The 22,291-nt window shown below is 46.8% G+C and overlaps 1 protein-coding gene across 1 annotated transcript in view; it reads right to left on the bottom strand.

Moving 5' to 3' along the window:
- The window catches only part of trim62.1 (tripartite motif containing 62, tandem duplicate 1), a 70,949-nt gene that overhangs the window by 8,391 nt on the left and 40,267 nt on the right, over positions 1-22,291 (bottom strand). The window contains exons 3-5 of the mRNA XM_060909752.1: positions 16,484-16,579; positions 8,988-9,244; positions 8,315-8,430 (exon numbers count right to left, since the gene is read on the bottom strand). Of these exons, the coding sequence (XP_060765735.1) occupies positions 8,315-8,430; positions 8,988-9,244; positions 16,484-16,579 (469 nt within the window). The remainder of the gene's footprint in view (positions 1-8,314; positions 8,431-8,987; positions 9,245-16,483; positions 16,580-22,291) is intronic.

The following is a 22,291-nucleotide window of genomic DNA, read 5'->3' as shown; positions in this document are numbered from 1 at the left end:
GACACACACAGAAAGAGATGGGGGGGGGAAGACAGACAGAGAAAGACAACCAGACAGAGAGAGAGAGAGCTCCTGAAAAATGGCCGCTTCCAAAAACTTCACACGACTGATCTAGTGTGAGGCATCGTGTCTCTCCAGGGCAGCCAGCGCCGATGCCGACCTCTCAGGAGACTTCACAGCAGCCGAACTAAAGGCAGCAATTAACAAACTGAAGGCAGGCAAGTCACCAGGTCGAGACAATATCCACCCAGAGTCTGTCATACACCAAAGTGAAAGAACATCTTGCTGGCTATGCTCATTCTTCTCAGCATGCTTCCGGAGGTCCAAGCTTCCAAAGACCTGGCGCCGTGCTTCTGTCACAGGCTTGCCAAAGCCAAACAAACCCGCTGAAGATCTGAAGTCCTACAGGCCCATCTCTCTGCTCTGTGTCCCATATAAGATCCTGGAGAGGCTGATTCACAGCCACATTGAGCCAGTGGTGGACCCGCAACTCCCACCGGAACAAGCCGGCTTCTGCCGAGACAGGTCAACAGTGGATCAGGTAACCCTACTCTCTTAGGACATCAAAGACAGCTTTCAGGATAACAAGAAAGCTGGAGTAGTATTCCTGGACATGACAGCCGCCTATGACTCCGTGTGGCACGGTGGACTACATCTGAAACTGCTGAGAACAATCCCGGACCAGCACATGGTGAGGTTCATCATGGAGATGCTATCGAACCGTAGCTTTATCCTACAGACCAGAGATGGCCAGATCAGCAGGCTCTGAAGGTTGAAGAACGGTGTCCTGCAAGGCTCCGTCCTCTCACCAATGTTATTCAACATCTACATTCACGACCTGCTGGATATACTATCTACCAAGTACGGCTATGCGGACAATTTGGCCATCATGCTTCGACGCCCAACATGGAAGATGGTCTCAACCGAGACATGGGCATCCTGGCAGACTACCTCCAGCTCAGCGTGGGCAAGACAGTGTCTGCAGCATATCATCTCCCCAATCGGGAAGCAAGAAGGGAACTGGACGTGTATGTTGGCAACAACTGCCTGGAGTTCCAGCAAGCCCCCAAGTATCTTGGTGTACGCTTGGATCGGACACTGTCCTATAAGCAACACCTGGATGAAGTGAAGGCCAAGGTAACAGCAAGGGTCAGCAAGGGGACAGCTCATCCGCTGTCTGGTGGGTTCGACTTGGGGAGCCCCCCCCAGACCCTTCGCATATCCACACAAGCCCTTGTCCTTCCTGTAGCTGAATACCGTGCCCCTGCCTGGAGCATAAGTCTATACATGAACAAGGTAGACACTGCCATCAACAGCGCCCTCCGGATAGTAACTGGTTGTCTGAAACCCACCCGTGTCCCACCTGCCAGTCCTTGCTGGAATCACCCCGGCCAGTCTCCGACGGGATGCAGCTACCCTCACCCTGGCAAGAAAATCCCGGAAGTATGACTGGCACATTCTGCACAAAGCCACAATAACACCGGCTCCACCAGGCAGGCTCAAGTCTCACCATCCCTACAGCAAGGCAGCACAAGAGATGCTACAGTCTATCCCTGAGGACTTGTCCAGAGACGCCTGGCTAGCAGCATCCCGGAAACAAACGTGGGAGACGGCTGGGCCCTCCCGCATCCAACGATATATCAGGGACCCAGTAGGCGGTGTAAAAGGAGAAGACCTGCCACGCCACCTGTGGGCCTCGCTGAACTGTCTACGCACTGGGGTCGGCTGCTTCAAGTCATCTCTGAAGAAGTGGGGCCTATCGGACAGTGCGGCATGAGTGTGGGGCGAACCTGAACAGACTACCGAGCACAATCACCGGCTGCCCCCTATACAGCCCACCCTCAGAAGCTGGCCTCTTTGGATTAGGACCAGAGATGAGTGGCTGCACGACACTGAGTTGGCCATCTGATGATATACACGAGACACACACCAAGACAGACAAAAACATAGGAAGAGATTTTTTTGGGGGGTGGGGGGGCGGCAGACAGACAGAGAAAGACAACCAGACAGAGAGAGCATGAGAGAGAGAGACAGCTCCTCATCATTACTCAGATGCACTGATGCAGCTCCTCCACCCAGCTCCATGCAGGAACATCATTACTCACAGCATCCACCACCTCCACAGCACTCGTATCACACAGTGACTGCTTTCATCTGACAAACTCCCCCTCATTTCATCTTCAAATTCTCAACACGACAGAGAGAGACAGAGAGAGAGAGAGAGAGAGAGAGCACTGCTCTGTATGCTGGTCTGTTCCTCTGCTACGATGCCCGGAGGTATTGTGGTGGCTGGAGAATGTGCAGGGAATTTTATTTTATTAAAAGTTGCCCTTGAGGTGGAGGTGAGCTCTCGTAAGCTTGGCTCCTGCATGCAAATAACCTGAACACGAACGACTGCATTAGAACACTCGCCCTTTTCTGATGACGACTTGCGGTTCCTTTATAAATACGTAGAGTAACCAAAAGAACCCGAGAGCCGTGACCTGAACCAGCTGAGCTGCTCATGCTGCTGACCGAGGAACAAAAAGTTCATCCTTCAGCCATCACCTGCCAGACACTGTCCTGAAGAGAGCGACGATTCAGCGTGCGCGCCAGCTCACCACGGGTCCAAAAAGACAGACTGACTGGACCACGCTGAAGAAAAACAGGTTTCAACTGGAGACCAGTCCGAGTACGGCACGGGGAACAGGGACAGAGCGTCCGGCTAAATTCACTCAATATCCCCACACATTTTCAGTGACTGCACTATGGATGGATGGATGGATGGAAGAGCAGAAACAGAATATAAAATAAGCAGACAGAATGATGGGAAAGAGAAGAAAGGTAGAAAAGAAAGACTGGATGAATGGATGGATGCAGTGCTTTAAAGGAATACTCCGGAGTGAAATGCTTTTTAGGTCTATTTTCGCATTATTGGGAGTGCATACGTTGAGTTGCTACCGCAATCACATCAATCGGTTGTGTTTTGAGAATTCGTTTTTTGTGATTTCAACCGGAAAGCGCCAACACGGCAGTGCCCGGGGCATGTCTTTTTGCCGATACAAAACGCTAGTTTTAAAACCATTGCAGAGCTCAAAACAACATGACAGATCAGTGGAAGTGAGTAGAGGGTTCCTACAAACAAAACAAGGTGTCCCTGGCTCTGCAAGTGCACGGACAGAGTGTGTAGAAGAGTAAATACAAAGCCAGTGACCTTACCTGAAGTTGGTCTTCCTCAGACGCCATCTTCAGTGGACAGTCCGTAAAAGTCGAGTGCCGAGCTCATCCCGCTGGAAATGCACAATTGTGGTATGTTGTGCATTTCTAGCGGGATGGGCTCTGCACTCGGCACTTGACTTTTACGGACTGTCCACTAAAGATGGCGTCTGAGGAAGACCAACTTCAGGTAAGGTCACTGGCTTTGTGTTTACTCTTCTACACACTCTGTCCGTGCACTTGCAGAGCCAGACACACCTTGTTTTGTTTGTAGGAACCCTCTACTCACTTCCACTGATCTGTCATGTTGTTTTGAGCTCTGCAATGGTTTTAAAACTAGCGTTTTGTATCAGCAAAAAGACATGCCCCGGGCACTGCCGTGTTGGCGCTTTCCGGTTGAAATCACAAAAAACGAATTCTCAAAACACAACCGATTGATGTGATTGCGGTAGCAACTCAACGTATGCACTCCCAATAATGCGAAAATAGACCTAAAAAGCATTTCACTCCGGAGTATTCCTTTAAGGGCGGGTGGGGGTGGGGTGCCAGTAGAAGAAAGAAACCTTTGTCACATGCACACTTCAAGCACAGTGAAATTCATCCTCTGCATTTAACCCATCTGAAGCAGTGAACACACACACACACTCAGCAGTGGGCAGCCACACCAGAGCGCCCGGGGAGCAGTCAGGGGTTCGGTACCTTGCTCAAGGGCACCTCAGCCCAAGGCCGCCCCACGTCAACCTAACTGCATGTCTTTGGACTGTGGGGGAAACCAGAGCACCCGGAGGAAACCCACGCAGACACGGGGAGAACATGCAAACTCCACACAGAAAGGCCCTCGCCGGCCGCTGGGTTCGAACCCGGAACCTTCTTGCTGTGAGGCGACCGTGCTAACCACAACACCGTGCCGCCCGTACTCCCCATATTTAACCTGTTGGCATACGAGTCAGGTGGCGACATATCTAGCACCCAAGCTTTTTATCTTTATAAATAAACCAGTCGTTCTGTGAGCAAAAATACTGTACTTGATCCTTTGACCAACAGTCTGGTCATTCATGTTGGTCATTGTTAACGTCGCAGTTGGCTGGCGCATCGGTAGCAACAGGCTCTTCGCTGTTAGCAGATGCGCTAGTGTTAGCTTGACGCTCCCCACCCGCATTTTCTGCTGTAGTCGAATTTGACTGTAGAAGAGTTGTCTCATCATCCGACTCCGTTTCGACTCTCATTCTCTTTGTGCCCTTTGGTAGCCATGCCAACATTACTGTCCTGCTTTTGTTTTTCCCGTTTGTTGTTTCCAATTTCAGTGAACAAACGAGTGAGCGTCACGTAGTCCCACAAGCGTCGAGAGAGGCGAGTGTCGCATAGTGCACCCTGGGTAATGTAGTTTAAATGTCATAATGAATTACCAAGAGGCACTCTGATATGGAGAGGACAGGAAAGGGTACTATGAGATTGTGAGAAGTCCCGGTACGCCAGGGGTTAAAATCTAGAAGTGGCAGTACTGCGTACTGGCCCACTTAAAGCACTGGATGGATATAAGCTAGAAAAGAAAAAGATTGGATGGATGGATGAAAGAAAAAGACTGGCTGGATGGAAGGAAGGGAAAAGACTGAAAGGAATTGAAGGAAGGTGCAGAAGTGGGGGAGGGAATGGGAAGAAAAATGGAAGAGATCGAAAGGAAAGATAGAGGGCAAAGAAAACAGAAAGGTACAAGGGAAAATACAGGGAAGAGATAGAAAGATAGAGGGGAAGATAGAAAGATTAAAGAAGGGAGCTACAGTGTGCACCTGAACTGCGCGTTTAAAACGAAGCTGCTGATTGGTCGGCTTTTAAGCTCACAGTGACATCACTAATGGCCGTTAAAACTTAATAAATAAAAACTGATCAAAATGAAAAGCAGATCAATTCTTGCTGAAGAGAGCTCGGAGTCGAAACACTGAATTAAGTGTGAGGAGGAGAAATAATACCAACACTGGCTGTGGTTCAGTAAATCACATGACCTATTCCTGAGACGAGTTGTGAATCGCTGGCTGTGTTCAAAGCTCTGCGTTCTGTCCTGAAGCACGGTGTGTGGCAGAGCGGCACAGGCAACAGTTACACGAGGTACAGAGCAGTAGGAAAGCCTCTCTCTCTCGCTCACACACACACATTAACCAATATTCCTCCCTGCGCTGACGTGAGGCAGGCGTGGAATTATTCACGTCTAAACACTGACTTATTTTCCTCCAGCCCCATAGATAGGCACGCCTGTCAGAGACGGGGGAGGGGATTCAGTGAAACATTTCCATCTGTCCTATTTATAGCCGAGCCTGGAGCCGGGACAGAGAATGGGATGCTGTTTCCATTCAATGACAGTTTGAGCATCAGGTAGCACATTAATATTTCAGGCTGCCTCTCTCAAAACACACACACTCTCTAAGGTCTAAAGCAACCCCCCAGAGGTTTGTCGAGAACAGGCTGAAGGAATTACAAAAATAAATAAATAAAGATCAGACAGCACGCTAATAATCCCAAAAATCCATCTCAGCACTACGGCTTTGGTGCTACGGTGTCATTACTGAGCTCTGGAGAGATGGATCTGAACTGATTGTTTCATTCTGCACTCAGTCGAGGAGGCTCCGTGATGGCCTGCACTCGTTTCAGTCACGTAGACGAGTTGCAATTGGAGAACTGATTGAAAAGTATGACATTTTTTTTCTCTGCTGTAATGGAGAAACGGGGGGGAATCTGACGGAGAAGCACATCAGAAACCTACAGCTCGTGTGTTATACTCCTCCAAAAAAAAAAAAAGATCCAAAAGCCAAAATCCTGCAGTGGTTTGTTCATCTGTGCCAGAGTTCTTTCCAGATTGTGTGATAATGTAATCTGTCAGGAGGGTAACAGAAGCTGAATTCTAAATAAGAAAGATTTTTCCCCACAATAAAACCCCACCGATTTCATGATCAGACTTGTAAAGTGAAACAGAATGTAGCGTTAAGAGCCGACACAAAGCACCAGCCATCTTTCAATCAATCAATCTCAGCCATCAGTCTGAGGAAGTTAGGCAACCAAAATGCATCCCAAAAGAAGAAAAATTTTAAACTAACTGACTGATATAATACTCACACCACACCCTGAACAAAAAGCATGTACATATCTGGACAGGAAGGGGAGGGGCAGGGCAACACGACAGAAACCTCATATTGCGATTCCTGCATCATGATATAAAGGTGAAGGGGGGGGGGGGGTGTCTCTCGCTCATCTCATCTCATTATCTGTAGCCGCTTTATCCTTCTACAGGGTCGCAGGCGAGCTGGATCCTATCCCAGCTGACTATGGGCGAAAGGCGGGGTTCACCCTGGACAAGTCGCCAGGTCATCACAGGGCTGACACATAGACACAGACAACCATTCACACTCACATTCACACTAGGGATGGCGAAAACTAAAAAAATCTTGACCGATCACCGAGCCTCATTAGCCGGTTAAAGTCAGTTAACCTATGAGTTTAAACAGGGATGCAAACGGCGCGCCTTTTTCACGGCTCGTGCAGATCCGATTTTTTTTTTTTTTTGGGGGGGGGCGTTGGAGTGTCTGAATAATTTCATCAGAGTAAATTCTGTATTAAAATTACTACATAAGCAAATGCCGTTACAGTCCATGAAAAAGCCGTGAAAAAGTCGGCATCTGCGCCTTTAGTTTGTGTGGAGAGATATGATCTGCAATAACATGCATTGTTGACTACAGACTGAAACATACTTTCAGAATCCACTGGCCGAGGCAGGACTAAACTCCATGTGCCTTCTAATAATAATTAAAAAAAAAAAAAAATAGTAATTTGTAAGCTAAAAAGCCTGTCTCTACTGGGGCAGGACATGACTGAATGGGTGTTTCGGATTTGTCAGCTATCGTCCTTACACCGCATGGCATGGCCCAAGCGTTTACAACACACAATTCCAGGTTCTCCGCTCCAAAATCAGCAGCTTCAAAACGATTGATTTTTTTTTTTTCACCGACAACCAAAAAAAAATTAACCGGTTGACGTTGATTCGGTCAACCGGTCATCGGTTAACATCCCTAATTCACACCTATGGTCAATTTAGAGTCACCAGTTAACCTAACCTGCATGTCTTTGGACTGTGGGGGAAACCGGAGCACCCGGAGGAAACCCACGCGGACACGGGGAGAACATGCAAACTCCGCACAGAAAGGCCCTCGCCGGCCACGGGGCTCGAACCCGGACCTTCTTGCTGTGAGGCGACAGCGCTAACCACTACACCACCGTGCCGCCGGAAGGGTCTTTCATAATTACCAATTATTCCTGAGAATGAAAATCATTAATGGATATGAGCAATCGTGTGCTCTGATTGGCTACTCTACTACTACTAGGATATCAGCTCATATACTGTGAGTAGAGAACAACAAAATGGTGGAGCCTGTTGCTGAACCAACTGAGGACGAAATAAAAACTCTACTTGAAAACAAACACACACACCCCACCCCCCCAAAAAAAGGCAACAAAATATGGAATAAAAGTTTGATGGTAAGAACGTATAATTTTTTTTTTCAAGGATTATCACCACTTTTCACAAATTGCTCGTGTCATTTCGCTAGTTTGTTTACATTCCAAGCAGAAATAATTTTGTCTGTCATTTTGTATAAAAAGTTATCAGATTTGCAAAAAAAAAAAAAAAAAGCTCCATTTCGCAAAATCCAGTGAATGTGGATAGAATAAAACATGGCTCACGCTACGCACCTCATTGGCGATCAGCTCATGTACGACTCGATTTCGTGGAATAACTTAAATACATTTTATAAAATGGACACCGAAAAACAGAAAAGAAAAAAAAAAAAAAAAAACACCACAAACCTTTAACAATACAACAGCTGCATCCAGTCCGACTAATTTTATTTCATAAAAAGATATCCATGATATTTCAAAAAAAGCGAATTGCTATAATTTATCACGATATCAATATAATTTGTATCACCCAGCTTTAATATCAGGTCATCTGAAGATACCAGGATGTCAAATTGGCTTACATTAGACACATTTAACATTATATTTATTCGGGACACTACAGAAAAATATCAGCTGATAATCGGAGAAGAAATGGGAATTTCAGGAAATGGAAAGTTACCTGGAGAGATATCCTGGAATAGAGACTTCCAGATTGTGTACTGTAACGGACCCATGTATTTAGACGTCGGAAAATCTTCATAGGTAAGGTTGGTTTCGTGTATTTTGCCCTTTATTCTGTAGAGAAACAAGAAAATACTTGTTCCGTCAAATTGTTTGTGTCCTTATTATTCAACAGGACACACAAATCCCCAAAACACAGCTCAGCATCTGACTGTCATTAGATCTAACCTTACATTTATCACACCATGCACTCGTCCATATGGTCACTCATCTGCTCTACATGTTTAAAAAGAGGGACGTTCATTTATTCATAAGCAGTGCTCAAAATTTACATAATTAACCTTGGACAGCCTGTTCATCCCCGTCTACTGCTGCTGCTCCTATCAGCTCCTTACTCTCGTCTACTTGTCTCCATCAACTTATCACAAAAAAACAAAACAAAAAAGCCACACCGAATTACAGATTAATTTTAAATATCCTGACTTGCCTTGGTATCTTCCACCAGCAATACCTTCCACGAATCACTTGCTCTCTGACCAGCGTTTATAAGAGAAGGAGACAAGGCGTTATAGACTGAAAATCGAACCACTATTTAAACCCCTCCCTCCCTCATCACTTTCCCTCTGAACCCCCCCTACCCCTCCCGCGTCATCCACCGCCCGTGCCCTTACCTTTCGGCCGTGAGCGCCACCCCTTCCAGAAACTCGTGGCGTCCGGTTTCGTTCAGCTTCTCCTGCAGGATCTGGATGCCCTCCTTGACGTCACGGAGCTGCTGGCTGTAGCGCTGGATCTTGTGTTCGATGTCGGACAAGGTGCGAGCCGTGTCGGCCTCCAATTCCTCCAGCATGCTCTTCTGCCTCTCGCGCAGGAAACGGTGCAGACGCTCGAACGCCTCGCCGATCGTGGCTCGCAGGCTTTTAGCGGAGGACTGTGAAGAGAAATAGTTCGTGTGATTATGAATCCATTCAGAGGAAATATGACTCCGGTTACAAGCAACCACCGTCACTAAACAAACATCGCCTTGCTGAAAATTTCAAATCAACACATCCTTATTTTGAAAATGTTTGCGGAACCTGTAAATAAGCCGTTACTACAGAAATACTGTATTAGAGCAAGCGCTTTAACGATACAGAAAATTACACCTTCTGACCAATCAGAGCCATAGTGGAACGCATTAACGTATGAAAGAGTAATTGTCTTTGACCAAGATGGGCAAACACCAAGTCAGGCTTACAAAACCATGAAAGCTGTCGAGTCGCCGTGACGACAGTGCGAATAAGATCGAGCTGTCTGGAGATCAAACTCCTCCATGTGCTGCGTTAGTCATGGACAGTGAGTAAGCTCACAGGTGGAGAAATGGTGGGTATTAAACAACAACAACTGTACACTTTGGCAGGAAGATGAGCAAATTATTGTGAAACTCAAGTCAAAACAGCATTGGGGATGAAGACCAAACATATGACGCATCTCCCAACAAAAAGGAATCAAGGAGGACAGATTAGAGCATCAAGCATGTCATGTGCAGGGTCCCCGCTGGGTTTTGAAAAATATTCTCTAATTTTTTTCCTTGAAAAATCAAAGTCAAGGTATCTTTATTGTCCCAAAACAGGGAAAATGGATTTGCAGCCAGAAAGATGCACACAAAAGATATTCACACACAATACACAACAAGTAGTATTCTTTACATTTTTTTTCCTTCACTTAGTCTGTATTTTTTCTTAGTTCCCGACTTATCAAAGTGGACTTAATACAGGTTTATACCAACCAAACTGGCACAATTCAAATATTTGTACAGATCCAACTAGGCCTCTCCATTACATATAAAATTTGGCTCCACTCCAGACTAATAAGAGAGACTTGATTTTAGGCGGGCGGCACGGTGGTGTAGTGGTTAGCGCTGCCACCTCACAGCAAGAAGGTCCTGGGTTCGAGCCCCGTGGCCGGTGAGGGCCTTTCTGTGCGGAGTTTGCATGTTCTCCCCGTGTCCGCATGGGTTTCCTCCGGGTGCTCCGGTTTCCCCCACAGTCCAAAGACATGCAGGTTAGGTTAACTGGTGACTCTAAATTGAGCGTAGGTGTGAATGTGAGTGTGAATGGTTGTCTGTGTCTATGTGTCAGCCCTGTGATGACCTGGCGACTTGTCCAGGGTGAACCCCGCCTTTCGCCCGTAGTCAGCTGGGATAGGATCCAGCTTGCCTGCGACCCTGTAGAACAGGATAAAGCGGCTAGAGATAATGAGATGAGATTATTTTGGGCGCCCTGTGCACCATCAAGCTCAAATAAACCTCTTTAGTTTGAGCTGACTGAAGGTTATTTTAGCATGGAATTATTGAAAAGAGGTATCAGGACTCCCTTTAGCCTTTACTTCGACACAACACTTGATTTACAGTTGAACAGAGTCAAGAAGAGTCTTGGACCAACCAACAGTGAAGGAATCCGAATTTCCAGTCGATCTACGAACCGAACACAGATTGACACCATGTTTTTCATCATGCGTTCACCACGGGGACTCAACATGCCACGCCACCCAGAACATAGCTCCCTTCAGTCACTTGCCAGCTGACAGCACTTTCACTTTGGCGTTTTCGACCGACCCCTGTATTACTGACACTGTCCGATGTGCTCGGGGACGGTCGGGACTCGGAGTGTGCCTCCCCCGTGCCTGTTTCAGTCCTTAAATCATCTTCAGTGCTTGAAGAAACCCCGTCCAAAAACTTCAATTTAGACTGCGACGTTGTTTGGTTCACGCAGAGATAATTACACCACCACACCAGGCCGATTAAGACGCACTGTGATTGGTCAAAAGCTTGACACTCATCATTGTGTCATTACATGTAGTCAATTTTTATTGGTTACAATAAGACATGCTCATTGTTTACACTCCAGCTTCCCACCATCTCTTTACTGGGGTTGGATTTCGGCAAACGGAGGGATTTCTAGAAAAGATGACTTATGATGATGACGAATACATTCGTCACTGTGATGACTGCTAGTAATTTTCTCTTGGTCACGGATGGATTATATTCGTCAATGACGAGCGCCAGTGGGAACCCCTGGATACCAGTCAGCACAAGGAAGGAAGATCCAAAAGGGTTTAAAAAAAAAAAAAAAGCTCTTGCATAAGACATTGCTGCAACATTGAGAGCTTTGTTCACCTTCCTGACATTAGCATGCTGTCTCTCATTAAGCAAAGGGAAGACAAGAAGAAAGGCACACAACTACAAAGCTGCATTTATCTGCAGGTACTTTGCCTCAAAATGAAACAAAACCAAAACCACCCTCTTCATCCTCAAAGCACCCAGTGTTCAAACAAACACCATTTCCTGGCCACATGAAGGCTGGAATATCAAGATCATTCCAACCCCCATTTGAGAGAGGGATCTGCACTATTCCCTCAGACAGGATGGCACACCTGGCGATGCCTGATGGAAGAGCGGTCTCTAGTGACGTTCTAATGATTTTGATTTCTGCGAGAGCTCTACTTCAATCAGAGACTGCAAGAGCTATTTAAAGTCTCCAATGCCTGCAGATGCTAGGTCTTCCTGCAGCTCGCTCCCCTGAGCATCTGCTAATCAAACCCACCTCCCTGCAGAGCCTCTCGATCAGACTCAACGACGCCACTTCAGTGCTGAAACAGCCTTGACGGCAATCTAAAACTGGAGTGGGTTTGCTCAAGTTTGCTGAAGGTAACCTTCTAAGAAGAAATGCTACAAGAAATAGTAAATGAGAGATTAACTACTGTTTATGAAGTTGAGATCTTATACATGCTATATGGCCAAGAAGATGTGTCCCATTCCAGATTTAGTCCTCCTTTGTCCACTCTTCTGGGAAGGCTTTCTACTAGATTTTGGAGTGTGGTCATTTCAGCTACAAGAGCGTTCGTGAGATCAGGCACTGATGCTGGGATGCCGAGGTGGTCTGGGGTGCAGTCGATGTTCCAGTTCATCTCAAAAGGTCTTCAGTGGAGTTGACTTCAGTCAGGGTGTTCTATGCAGGACACTCGAGTTCTTTCACACCAACCTTAACGCATCATGTCTTCATGGAGCTCGCTTAGGGGCATAGTTATGCTGGAACAGGTTTGGGCTTCTTCGTTCCATTGAAGGGAAATTGTAAAGCTACAGTGTACAAAGACATTCGATAGAAAATTGTGTGCAGATTTGTCTCACAACCATATAAAAGGGTGTGATGGTCAGGTGTCTGCATACTCTTGACCACACAGAGTAGGTCAGGTTGTAAGTGTGATCCATCTTCACCAAAGGAAGGAACCAGAGAACCACTGGTGTCCATGGAGGATTCATTCATCACTGGCGTTTCATGAGTGCATATCTAACAAACTGGCAGTCTCTTAATTCTCTGCTGCATAACAGCGTTTTTATGTTTCCTTCTTGCCACACTTACTCTGATCAATGGGCAACGACCTACCCAGTTATCCCAGGCATGGAAAAATGACTAGCACAGACGCCAAGGACAGGCTGATTACATGTCCGGGATAGCGCCGATTTTATTTCTAGTTGCCTGAAGACAAGCAGGTTCACAAGGCTGATGATGCGGCACTCATCCAAAAAGCTAAGATGGAATAATCCACTGCACTACAAATGATTCAGATGGATTTATTTACTCCACGGATTGATTAGTCCTGCTTTTCAACCTGATTAATTATATTTCCAGGCAACCAAGACATGGTATTTTGAAAGGCAAGACCAGTGTTGCATGTAAAATGCTGGCCAGAACACACGCACATTCCTGACAGGATCTCTGATGCGGATGAATGCGTACACAGTTGAAGGAGTCGATAAAAGTTGTCCAAATAAAGAACAATTTCCATCTTGATAGTCCAACTACTTACTGACAAATCCAGCAGGAACAGCAAGCTGAGGAATGAGAATGAGGCAATCAGTGCGCGCACGCAGAGAGAAAGATATTCTGAGAAACTCTGACGAACTCAAAATCAGATGAAGCTCCAGACTGAGCGCGGTGTTCTACATCTCGAGTGACAGGGGCCGGGAACAGCGGTGCATAAAGCACAGTGTAACGTGACCCTTCTTGATAAATGAGCCGGACTGCAGACATCTTTACTGTCAGAAAGCCAAATCACCTTCAGTAGTGTGACAGAGGGAACGACAGAAGGGTGTGAAAGAGGAGAGAAAAAGGGTCAGATGGAGAGAAGACCGCTGTGATTTCAGCAGTGTCTCTCTGCTGATTAGCAACAAGATGCCATGAAGAAGTAGCTGCTCAATAAAGCAAACCGCTCGATCGAATTTCACTGTTCAGGCCAGAGAGAGAGAGAGAGAGAGAGAGTCGTCATGAATGTGTAATGAGACATGGAGCAGGAAGGACATTTATCAGCTGCTGCTGGGAGGAATTCGTTCTGCTTTCCACACGTGCTCACCGTAGTTTTATGGAGTTCATTAAAGGTGGGGTTTCAACACTGACTTTTCATTACTGACTCGGCAATATTAACTTTACTACCGTCTCTTCAATACGGACTTCGCCGTTAGCTCTACATTAGTACCTTCAATACCGACTTGCATATCTTCACAACTGACTCTTCAGTACTGACTCATCAAACTTCCTCCTAACGGCCTCTGCATGCTCTTGCGACAAGGCTTTCGCAGATAGCTTTTCGCAGACAGTTGTAATTTATCGTTGAGCGGGGAGTAATAGGCGTGCGCGATGTTATTCACCGCCACAACGCAAGGGGGCGCGAAGTCGCGAAATCGCTAGGAGTAGTTGGTGGGTGTTTATCCCCCGGTTACTTATAATGACTAGAACTGGAGTCGTATAGATGTCCGTACTTCCTCACTTCCTCGATCAACCGCTCTTCGTGCTGCTCCATCTTCGCTCGTGTTTTTAAAAATGGCAGTCGTGAAAACAAACCAAACCGGGAAAGTAGGGAAGCGTAAGTGCGTGTACAGCGGATGTAGATTGGACCGATCAGAGCCCTCTTGTCTGCAACACTGTCTGCGAGGCTTCTGCGGTGGTCACAATTTTTGGGAGGTGCGCGCAGAGCGTCTGCGAAGGGGGGGGGGGGGGGGGGGGGCTACGCAGACATCGTCTGCGATGCCATCTGCGAGGACTGGGTTGTCAGCATAAATTGGCCTTAACTCTACAATACCAACATTGGTCCTAACTGCACTAGATTCTCTTCGACACGGACTCGAAAATTTTACTTTTGAAAACGACTCCTCAGCTACCTTTGCTACCAACTCTACAATATTAACTTCGATACTTACTCTTAGTGCTGAATCTTCAGCACTGACTCTTCGATGTCAACTTTTACACTTTCATACAAACTCTTCAATACTGATTTCACAGCTACATTTACAATATTGTATTTGATATTAACTCTTCAATACTGATTCGGATATTAACCTTGAAAATAACTTTACTAGGCGGCACGGTGGTGTAGTGGTTAGCGCTGTCGCCTCACAGCAAGAAGGTCCTGGGTTCGAGCCCCGGGGCCGGCGAGGGCCTTTCTGTGTGGAGTTTGCATGTTCTCCCCGTGTCCGCGTGGGTTTCCTCCGGGTGCTCCGGTTTCCCCCACAGTCCAAAGACATGCAGGTTAGGTTAACTGGTGACTCTAAATTGAGCGTAGGTGTGAATGTGAGTGTGAATGGTTGTCTGTGTCTATGTGTCAGCCCTGTGATGACCTGGCGACTTGTCCAGGGTGTACCCCGCCTTTCGCCCGTAGTCAGCTGGGATAGGCTCCAGCTTGCCTGCGACCCTGTAGAAGGATAAAGCGGCTAGAGATAATGAGATGAGATGAGATAACTTTACTAATAACTTTTCTACCAAGTGTACAATAATTTATACATTAGTGACTCTATAATACTAGTTCCACTGATTTAACTCCGCTACTGACTAAAGGGGTGTTCACACAGCGACTTTTACTCCGGTGTAGCACCGGGGCTGCCCCGGTAGAGCGTTCACACGGTACAGTTATACCGGTGCAGCCCCTGAAAGCTGCTTAAACCGGTGCAAATCTAACCCTGCTCAGGAGGTGGTTTAAGAAATTTACTCCGGAGTAAATGCTAGTTTGCGGGGCAGCACCGATATAAAAGGGGACGTCTGAACGCTACAGGGGGAGACTCGCTACGCGTGAGGAGAGTTGATTACATACGGGCATTGCATAATTTGCATCCTGGTATTTTGCGCTTCCAAAATGGCGAATATCAACAACAACAGAACTGCGTGTCTTCCAGCGTTGCCAGATTGGGCAGTTTTAAGTGCATTTTGGCAGATTTGAACATATTTTGGGCTGGAAAACATCAGTAGTATCTGGCAACACTGGTGTCTTCATCCACGTTGTTTTCCCGGTGCTTGGTGATGCCATGACAACCGGGAAAAGGAAGTACATTTTCACGCATGCGCATATTTCATTTCCGCATTATTACTATCGTATAGCGCGGTCGCAAAAACCGCCGTGTGAACGCCAGTGGGGCTGCACCAGTGCGAACACGCTTCTCTCTAGTAAGCAGGTTTGTGACGTGTGAACGCTCCACAAAATTTACACCGGTGTAAGATATATCGCAACAAAATACATCGGTGCAGCATCAATGCAAATATGTGCCGTGTGAACACCCCTTAATACTGACTTCACTACTGATTCTACAATACTCACTCTTCAGTACTCAGTAGTTATAGTAGAGTAGAACTCTTCACTACTACTACAGCTCCAGTATTAATTTCACTACCAACTTGTTAGTTTTCATATTTTGGTCACAGTCACGTTTTCGGTACATTCCCCCCTCCCGAAAAAAAACAACATTCGGAAACAGCCTGCAGGAAATGAGCACCGAGTGTCTGATCCGTTACCTTTACACAATTTCTGTTATTGTCGCTTGTTCTGATGGTGTGCACATTAAAGCACACACACTTGCACATCCCAGAGTCACTTACATACTTAAAGCAGACAAACACGAAATTAAAATTCATAATACAGAGTGGTAACGTGCAACATTATAATGCATCGTTAGACATCTGGATTAGTGCTAACACTCTGATTAGACGTCTTCCATCAAGGAATACTGTAAACAGGAACAGAAAACAAAATTAAAGGTGTAGCTCATTTAAATTATACTTGTATGTTCTCCACAAAACATGCTCCCCAGCGTTCTGCTGAAAGCTCAGTGATCCATGAGAGGAACTTGACCTCGTGCTGGAGTTACCTTGGTCTCGGTTAGCTGCCTCTGCAGCAGTTGTAAAGCCTCTGTGTGTCCTCTCTCGCTGTCCTGCAGAGCCATCAGCTGTTCTTTCATCTCCCTCTGCAGGGGGAGAGAAAAAAAAAGGGCAAAAGAGAAATCAATCACTCAATAATAACTCAGAAATAATTACGGACAACCTTGGTGTTCAGAGCAATTGACAACTTCCTTTTATCTTTCGGCAGTGAGATGAGGGGTTTTTTAATGTGAAAAGATGCAAAATATTATAGACTGAGCTGCAAGAAATTATAGTATCTCCATGGCAACACATCAATCAGCTACTACTGCTATTTCATCAGTTCTGCACGGAACCATAATGTTGCTCAGGTCACGTTGTAATCTTTTCTGAATCCACTGATATTTAATGGATTTGAACAATAAGACCTCAATGAAATCTCCAACTACTGAATAAAGGTTCTCTCCAATGTTCTCACAACAGTTAGCACCAGGAGTACCTTTCAGATCAGTTCCTTACTCGCTAAAACAAATCAACGTAAATCTCTCACTCACAAATTTATTACACAACCACGCATCCTCAACATGAACACGCTCGATTCCAAGAGCTGAGGTTGTTGAAAATCCTACCACAGCATCATTACGATCTCCATAATGGACAATCTGTGCAATCCATCCTCTCGTATGGAGCAGCGAGTTTATCACAACGCAATCTTTCAAGTGCTGTTTACCTCCCACATGTCCTACAAATCATCAGAAAGCACCCTGGGCTACGAGTCTTTTATGATTTATTCAGGAACATTAACATGAGAAACTTGTTTTCCTTCGGCGTAAAAAGCACCTGGTTTGTCAGCATGGAAATGGGGCACATGGTGATGCTATAGCTGTGTGTGTGTGTGTGTGTGTGTGTGTGTGTGTGTGTGTGTGTGTGTGTGTGTGTGAGGGGACCTGAGCTGAATAAGAAAATAAAAATGAGCCTGCAGAGATTTTGTGGGAAAGGCAGCTTCAGCCCAGGCGAATTCAGGACAACCGGGCCACCTCTGTGAACCTCCAGGCAGAATCAGGACGCACGAGGAGGCCCAGTCTGGGTCACAGAACCAGAACAGCTAAAGATCATGAAACTATTACGTGTCCTGTGGTGAAATTTACAGGTCAGAAAATGATGCATGCCGTTTTGTTTCATACTGGATAAAGCTCAGTCGTTTGCAAAGAGGCCAAGTAGATTAAACTACACAAGGTACAGTATAAATCATTTCAAGCGGAATTAGATTTACATGGAGGAGTAATTCCATCATTTGAAGATGCTGCTCTGTGATTTTATTTCCAACCGGATGTCCATCTTACCTTCCCCTTGATTAACTACGTGATTGACGTCGGTGATTGTGCAGGCAGTTGGGGGAAAAAAGTATTTTCACTGCCATTACACATTGTACATTTAGACCTACCAAATATCCATTTCCTGATTCTTGAAGAGTCCTGTGCAGGAGTCTCTCAGATAAATAAACCAAATCAGAACCATGAGATCCAGAAGGCTGATTAAAGGGATTCCAAGGCAAGTATTCTAGAAATAAATAAATAAATATCGAGAAATGTTCACTGCATCACTGCAAGTTCCTTAATCATCCAACATTAGACGCTGTCAAATAAATTAATCTGATCATGAGACCACGTGTGATACAATCATCAGCGTTCATAGGCAGAAACCTGTTGCTCCAGTGTTAATTAAATTTCAGCAAACTCAATTTCAGCCTTATCGCTGGGAGACAGCAAGTTTGAATCCCGAAGACACCACAGCTATCCATGGTCTGGAGGGGCATACCGTCCCTCTGTGTGTCCCCCCCATCTGTCTCTCTCCATCTGTGTGTCTGCGTCTCTCTCCCTCTCGCTGTGTCTCTCTCTCTGTGTATATCTGCTTCTCTCCCCCTCTGTATGTCTTTCCCTCTCTGCATGTCTGTGTCTCTCTCTCTCTGTATATCTCTCTCTCTCCCCCTCTGTACGTGTCTTTCCCTCTCTGCATGTCTGTCTCTCTCTGTATATCTGTCTCTCTCTCCCCCTCCGTACCCGTCTTTCCCTCTCTGCATGTCTGTCTCTCTCTCTGTATATCTGTCTCTCTCCCCCTCCGTACGTGTCTTTCCCTCTCTGCATATCTGTCTCTCTCTCCCCCTCCGTACCCGTCTTTCCCTCTCTGCATGTCTGTCTCTCTCTCTCTGTATATCTGTCTCTCTCCCCCTCCGTACGTGTCTTTCCCTCTCTGCATGTGTGCCTCTCTCTCCCCCCCTCTGTATGTCTTTCCCTCTCTGCATGTCTGTGTCTCTCTCTGTACATCTGTCTCTCTCCCCCTCCGTACGTCTTTCCCTCTCTGCATGTCTGTCTCTCTCTCTCCCCCTCTGTACGTGTCTTTCCCTCTCTGCATGTCTGTGTCTCTCTGAATATCTGTCTCTCTTCCCCTCCGTACGCGTCTTTCCCTCTCTGCATGTCTGTCTCTCTCTCTCCCCCTCTGTACGTGTCTTTCCCTCTCTGCATGTCTGTCTCTCTCTCTCCCCCTCTGTACGTGTCTTTCCCTCTCTGCATGTCTGTCTCTCTCTCTCCCCCTCTGTACGTGTCTTTCCCTCTCTGCACATCTGTCTCTCTCCCCCTCCGTACGAGTCTTTCCCTCTCTGCATGTCTGTCTCTCTCTGTATATCTGTCTCTCTCCCCCTCTGTACGTGTCTTTCCCTCTCTGCATGTCTGTGTCTCTCTGTATATCTGTCTCTCTTCCCCTCCGTACGCGTCTTTCCCTCTCTGCATGTCTGTCTCTCTCTCTCCCCCTCCGTACGCGTCTTTCCCTCTCTGCATGTCTGTCTCTCTCTCTCCCCCTCTGTACGTGTCTTTCCCTCTCTGCACATCTGTCTCTTTCCCCCTCCGTACGAGTCTTTCCCTCTCTGCATGTCTGTCTCTCTCTGTATATCTGTCTCTCTTCCCCTCCGTACGCGTCTTTCCCTCTCTGCATGTCTGTCTCTCTCTCTCCCCCTCTGTACGTGTCTTTCCCTCTCTGCATGTCTGTCTCTCTCTCTCTCCCCCTCTGTACGTGTCTTTCCCTCTCTGCATGTCTGTCTCTCTCTCTCTCCCCCTCTGTACGCGTCTTTCCCTCTCTGCATGTCTGTCTCTCTCTCTCTCCCCCTCTGTACGCGTCTTTCCCTCTCTGCATGTCTGTCTCTCTCTCTCCCCCTCTGTACGCGTCTTTCCCTCTCTGCATGTCTGTCTCTCTCTCTCCCCCTCTGTACGCGTCTTTCCCTCTCTGCATGTCTGTCTCTCTCTCTCCCCCTCTGTACGCGTCTTTCCCTCTCTGCATGTCTGTCTCTCTCTCTCCCCCTCTGTACGCGTCTTTCCCTCTCTGCATGTCTGTCTCTCTCTCTCCCCCTCTGTACGCGTCTTTCCCTCTCTGCATGTCTGTCTCTCTCTCTCCCCCTCTGTACGTGTCTTTCCCTCTCTGCATGTCTGTCTCTCTCTCTCCATGTCTGTCTCTCTCTCTCCCCCTCTGTACGTGTCTTTCCCTCTCTGCATGTCTGTCTCTCTCTCTCCCCCTCTGTACGTGTCTTTCCCTCTCTGCATGTCTGTCTCTCTCTCTCCCCCTCTGTACGCGTCTTTCCCTCTCTGCATGTCTGTCTCTCTCTCTCCCCCTCTGTACGTGTCTTTCCCTCTCTGCATGTCTGTGTCTCTCTCTGTACATCTGCCTCTCTCCCCCTCTGTACGTGTCTTTCCCTCTCTGCATGTCTGTCTCTCTCTCTCCCCCTCTGTACGCGTCTTTCCCTCTCTGCATGTCTGTCTCTCTCTCTCCCCCTCTGTACGTGTCTTTCCCTCTCTGCATGTCTGTGTCTCTCTCTGTACATCTGCCTCTCTCCCCCTCTGTACATGTCTTTCCCTCTCTGCATGTCTGTCTCTCTCTCTCCCCCTCTGTACGCGTCTTTCCCTCTCTGCATGTCTGTCTCTCTCTCTCCCCCTCTGTACGTGTCTTTCCCTCTCTGCATGTCTGTGTCTCTCTCTGTACATCTGCCTCTCTCCCCCTCTGTACATGTCTTTCCCTCTGCATGTCTGTGTCTGTCTGTCTCTCTCTCTCTCTGAAGTGGTGAAGGTGGTGAAGAAGTAGGGTGGCACGGTGGTGTAGTGGTTAGCGCTGTCGCCTCACAGCAAGAAGGTCCGGGTTCGAGCCCCGTGGCCGGCGAGGGCCTTTCTGTGTGGAGTTTGCATGTTCTCCCCGTGTCCGCGTGGGTTTCCTCCGGGTGCTCCGGTTTCCCCCACAATCCAAAGACATGCAGGTTAGGTTGACGTGGGGCGGCCTTGGGCTGAGGTGCCCTTGAGTGAGGTACCAAACCCCTGACTGCTCTCCGGGTGCTCTGGTGTGGCTGCCCACTGCTCTGAGTGTGTGTGTGTGTGTTCACTGCTTCAGATGGGTTAAATGCAGAGGATGAATTTCACTGTGCTTGAAGTGTGCATGTGACGAATAAAGGGTTCTTCTTCTTCTCTGTACATGTCTTTCCCTCTCTGCATGTCTGTCTGTCTCTCTCTCTCTCTCACTCCTCTCCTCCGTGTGCATGTGCACGTCTCTCTCTCTCTGCCCCCCTCCGTACATATCTCTCCCTCTGTCTCGGGGTCTGTCTGCAGGTTGGTCTCTCTCTGTCTGTCAATCACAGAGACTTGAGCCAATTGTGTGCATCAGTGAGCTCATGTATGTGGAAGAAGGCGGATAGCGCTTTCCTCAGAGTGTGTTACACTACATGAGCAGCAGATGGAAAAGAGGCTTGTTCTCGGACACTTATTTAACGTAAAAAATATATATAAAAAGTGACACAGGTTACATTTTACTATTTTAAAATAATTTTTTTTAAATACCTTAAAAAAAAAAAGGCACATTATATTATCCATTAACGTCCGTGTTAACAGGAGTTAGGAACTCACTTGCCACATGAAGAATGCCACTGTATTCACCAACAGCTCATTCTGACTGACTTCACCCTACAGCGTGCAGGGCTGCATTGAGCCTCAGCGCCTCCGTCTACTGCAGCCTTTACATTTAAATAGCTTTCAAGACTTCATGGAGAAGAACCGCAGGAACGCAATTTCACATTATTCACATGGCACCTGCTTATACATTTTAATGCTCGAGGAGCACAATGGGATCGGTTTCATTTAAACCCAGCTTACTTGTTCAGTTAAATTAAATTTAGTCATGATTCAAAAAAACATTTAAATGACGCACTCTGCGCTAGTTGTAGTCTTGCGATTGTTAAATTAAAAGCATCTCTAGAACATGCTCCATGTCTGTACTCTATATCCTGCCCCCTGGGGGCGTGTCTTGCTCTGGCAGCTCATTACCAGTAAACATGATTCATCAGTGTATAGAGGATTTCGACGTGACGCCCCAGTGTCCGCCATTTTGAAGGTCAAGCTAGCTAATGTCAACAACAGTAGCTGGTATGTTACTGTAGCAATGTTTACGTTCAGTCATTTGGATGACTGTTAAAACCTTTCAGTCTCAAGTTTTTCCTTTACTGGATTTACTAGTTTACTGAGCTAGCGCGCTCGGGCAGGCTGGGAGCTAGCGCGCTAGCTCAGTAAACTAGTAAATCCAGTAAAGGAAAAACTTGAGACTGAAAGGTTTTAACAGTCATCCAAATGACTGAACGTAAACATTGCTACAGTAACATACTAGCTACTGTTGTTGACATTAGCTAGTGCTAACAGCGAGTGCACTGTTACAACTACACCGACCCTAATAATACAGTTCTTGGTCATTGCCTGGTAACAGCAAATTTATAACGGGCCATGTCTCAACAGACTAAG

Source organism: Neoarius graeffei, chromosome 26 (genome assembly GCF_027579695.1).
Source record: "Neoarius graeffei isolate fNeoGra1 chromosome 26, fNeoGra1.pri, whole genome shotgun sequence".
NCBI lineage: Eukaryota > Metazoa > Chordata > Actinopteri > Siluriformes > Ariidae > Neoarius > Neoarius graeffei.
The sequence above is the reverse complement of the archived record's forward strand: the minus strand, read 5'-3'. Positions and strand labels throughout refer to the sequence as shown.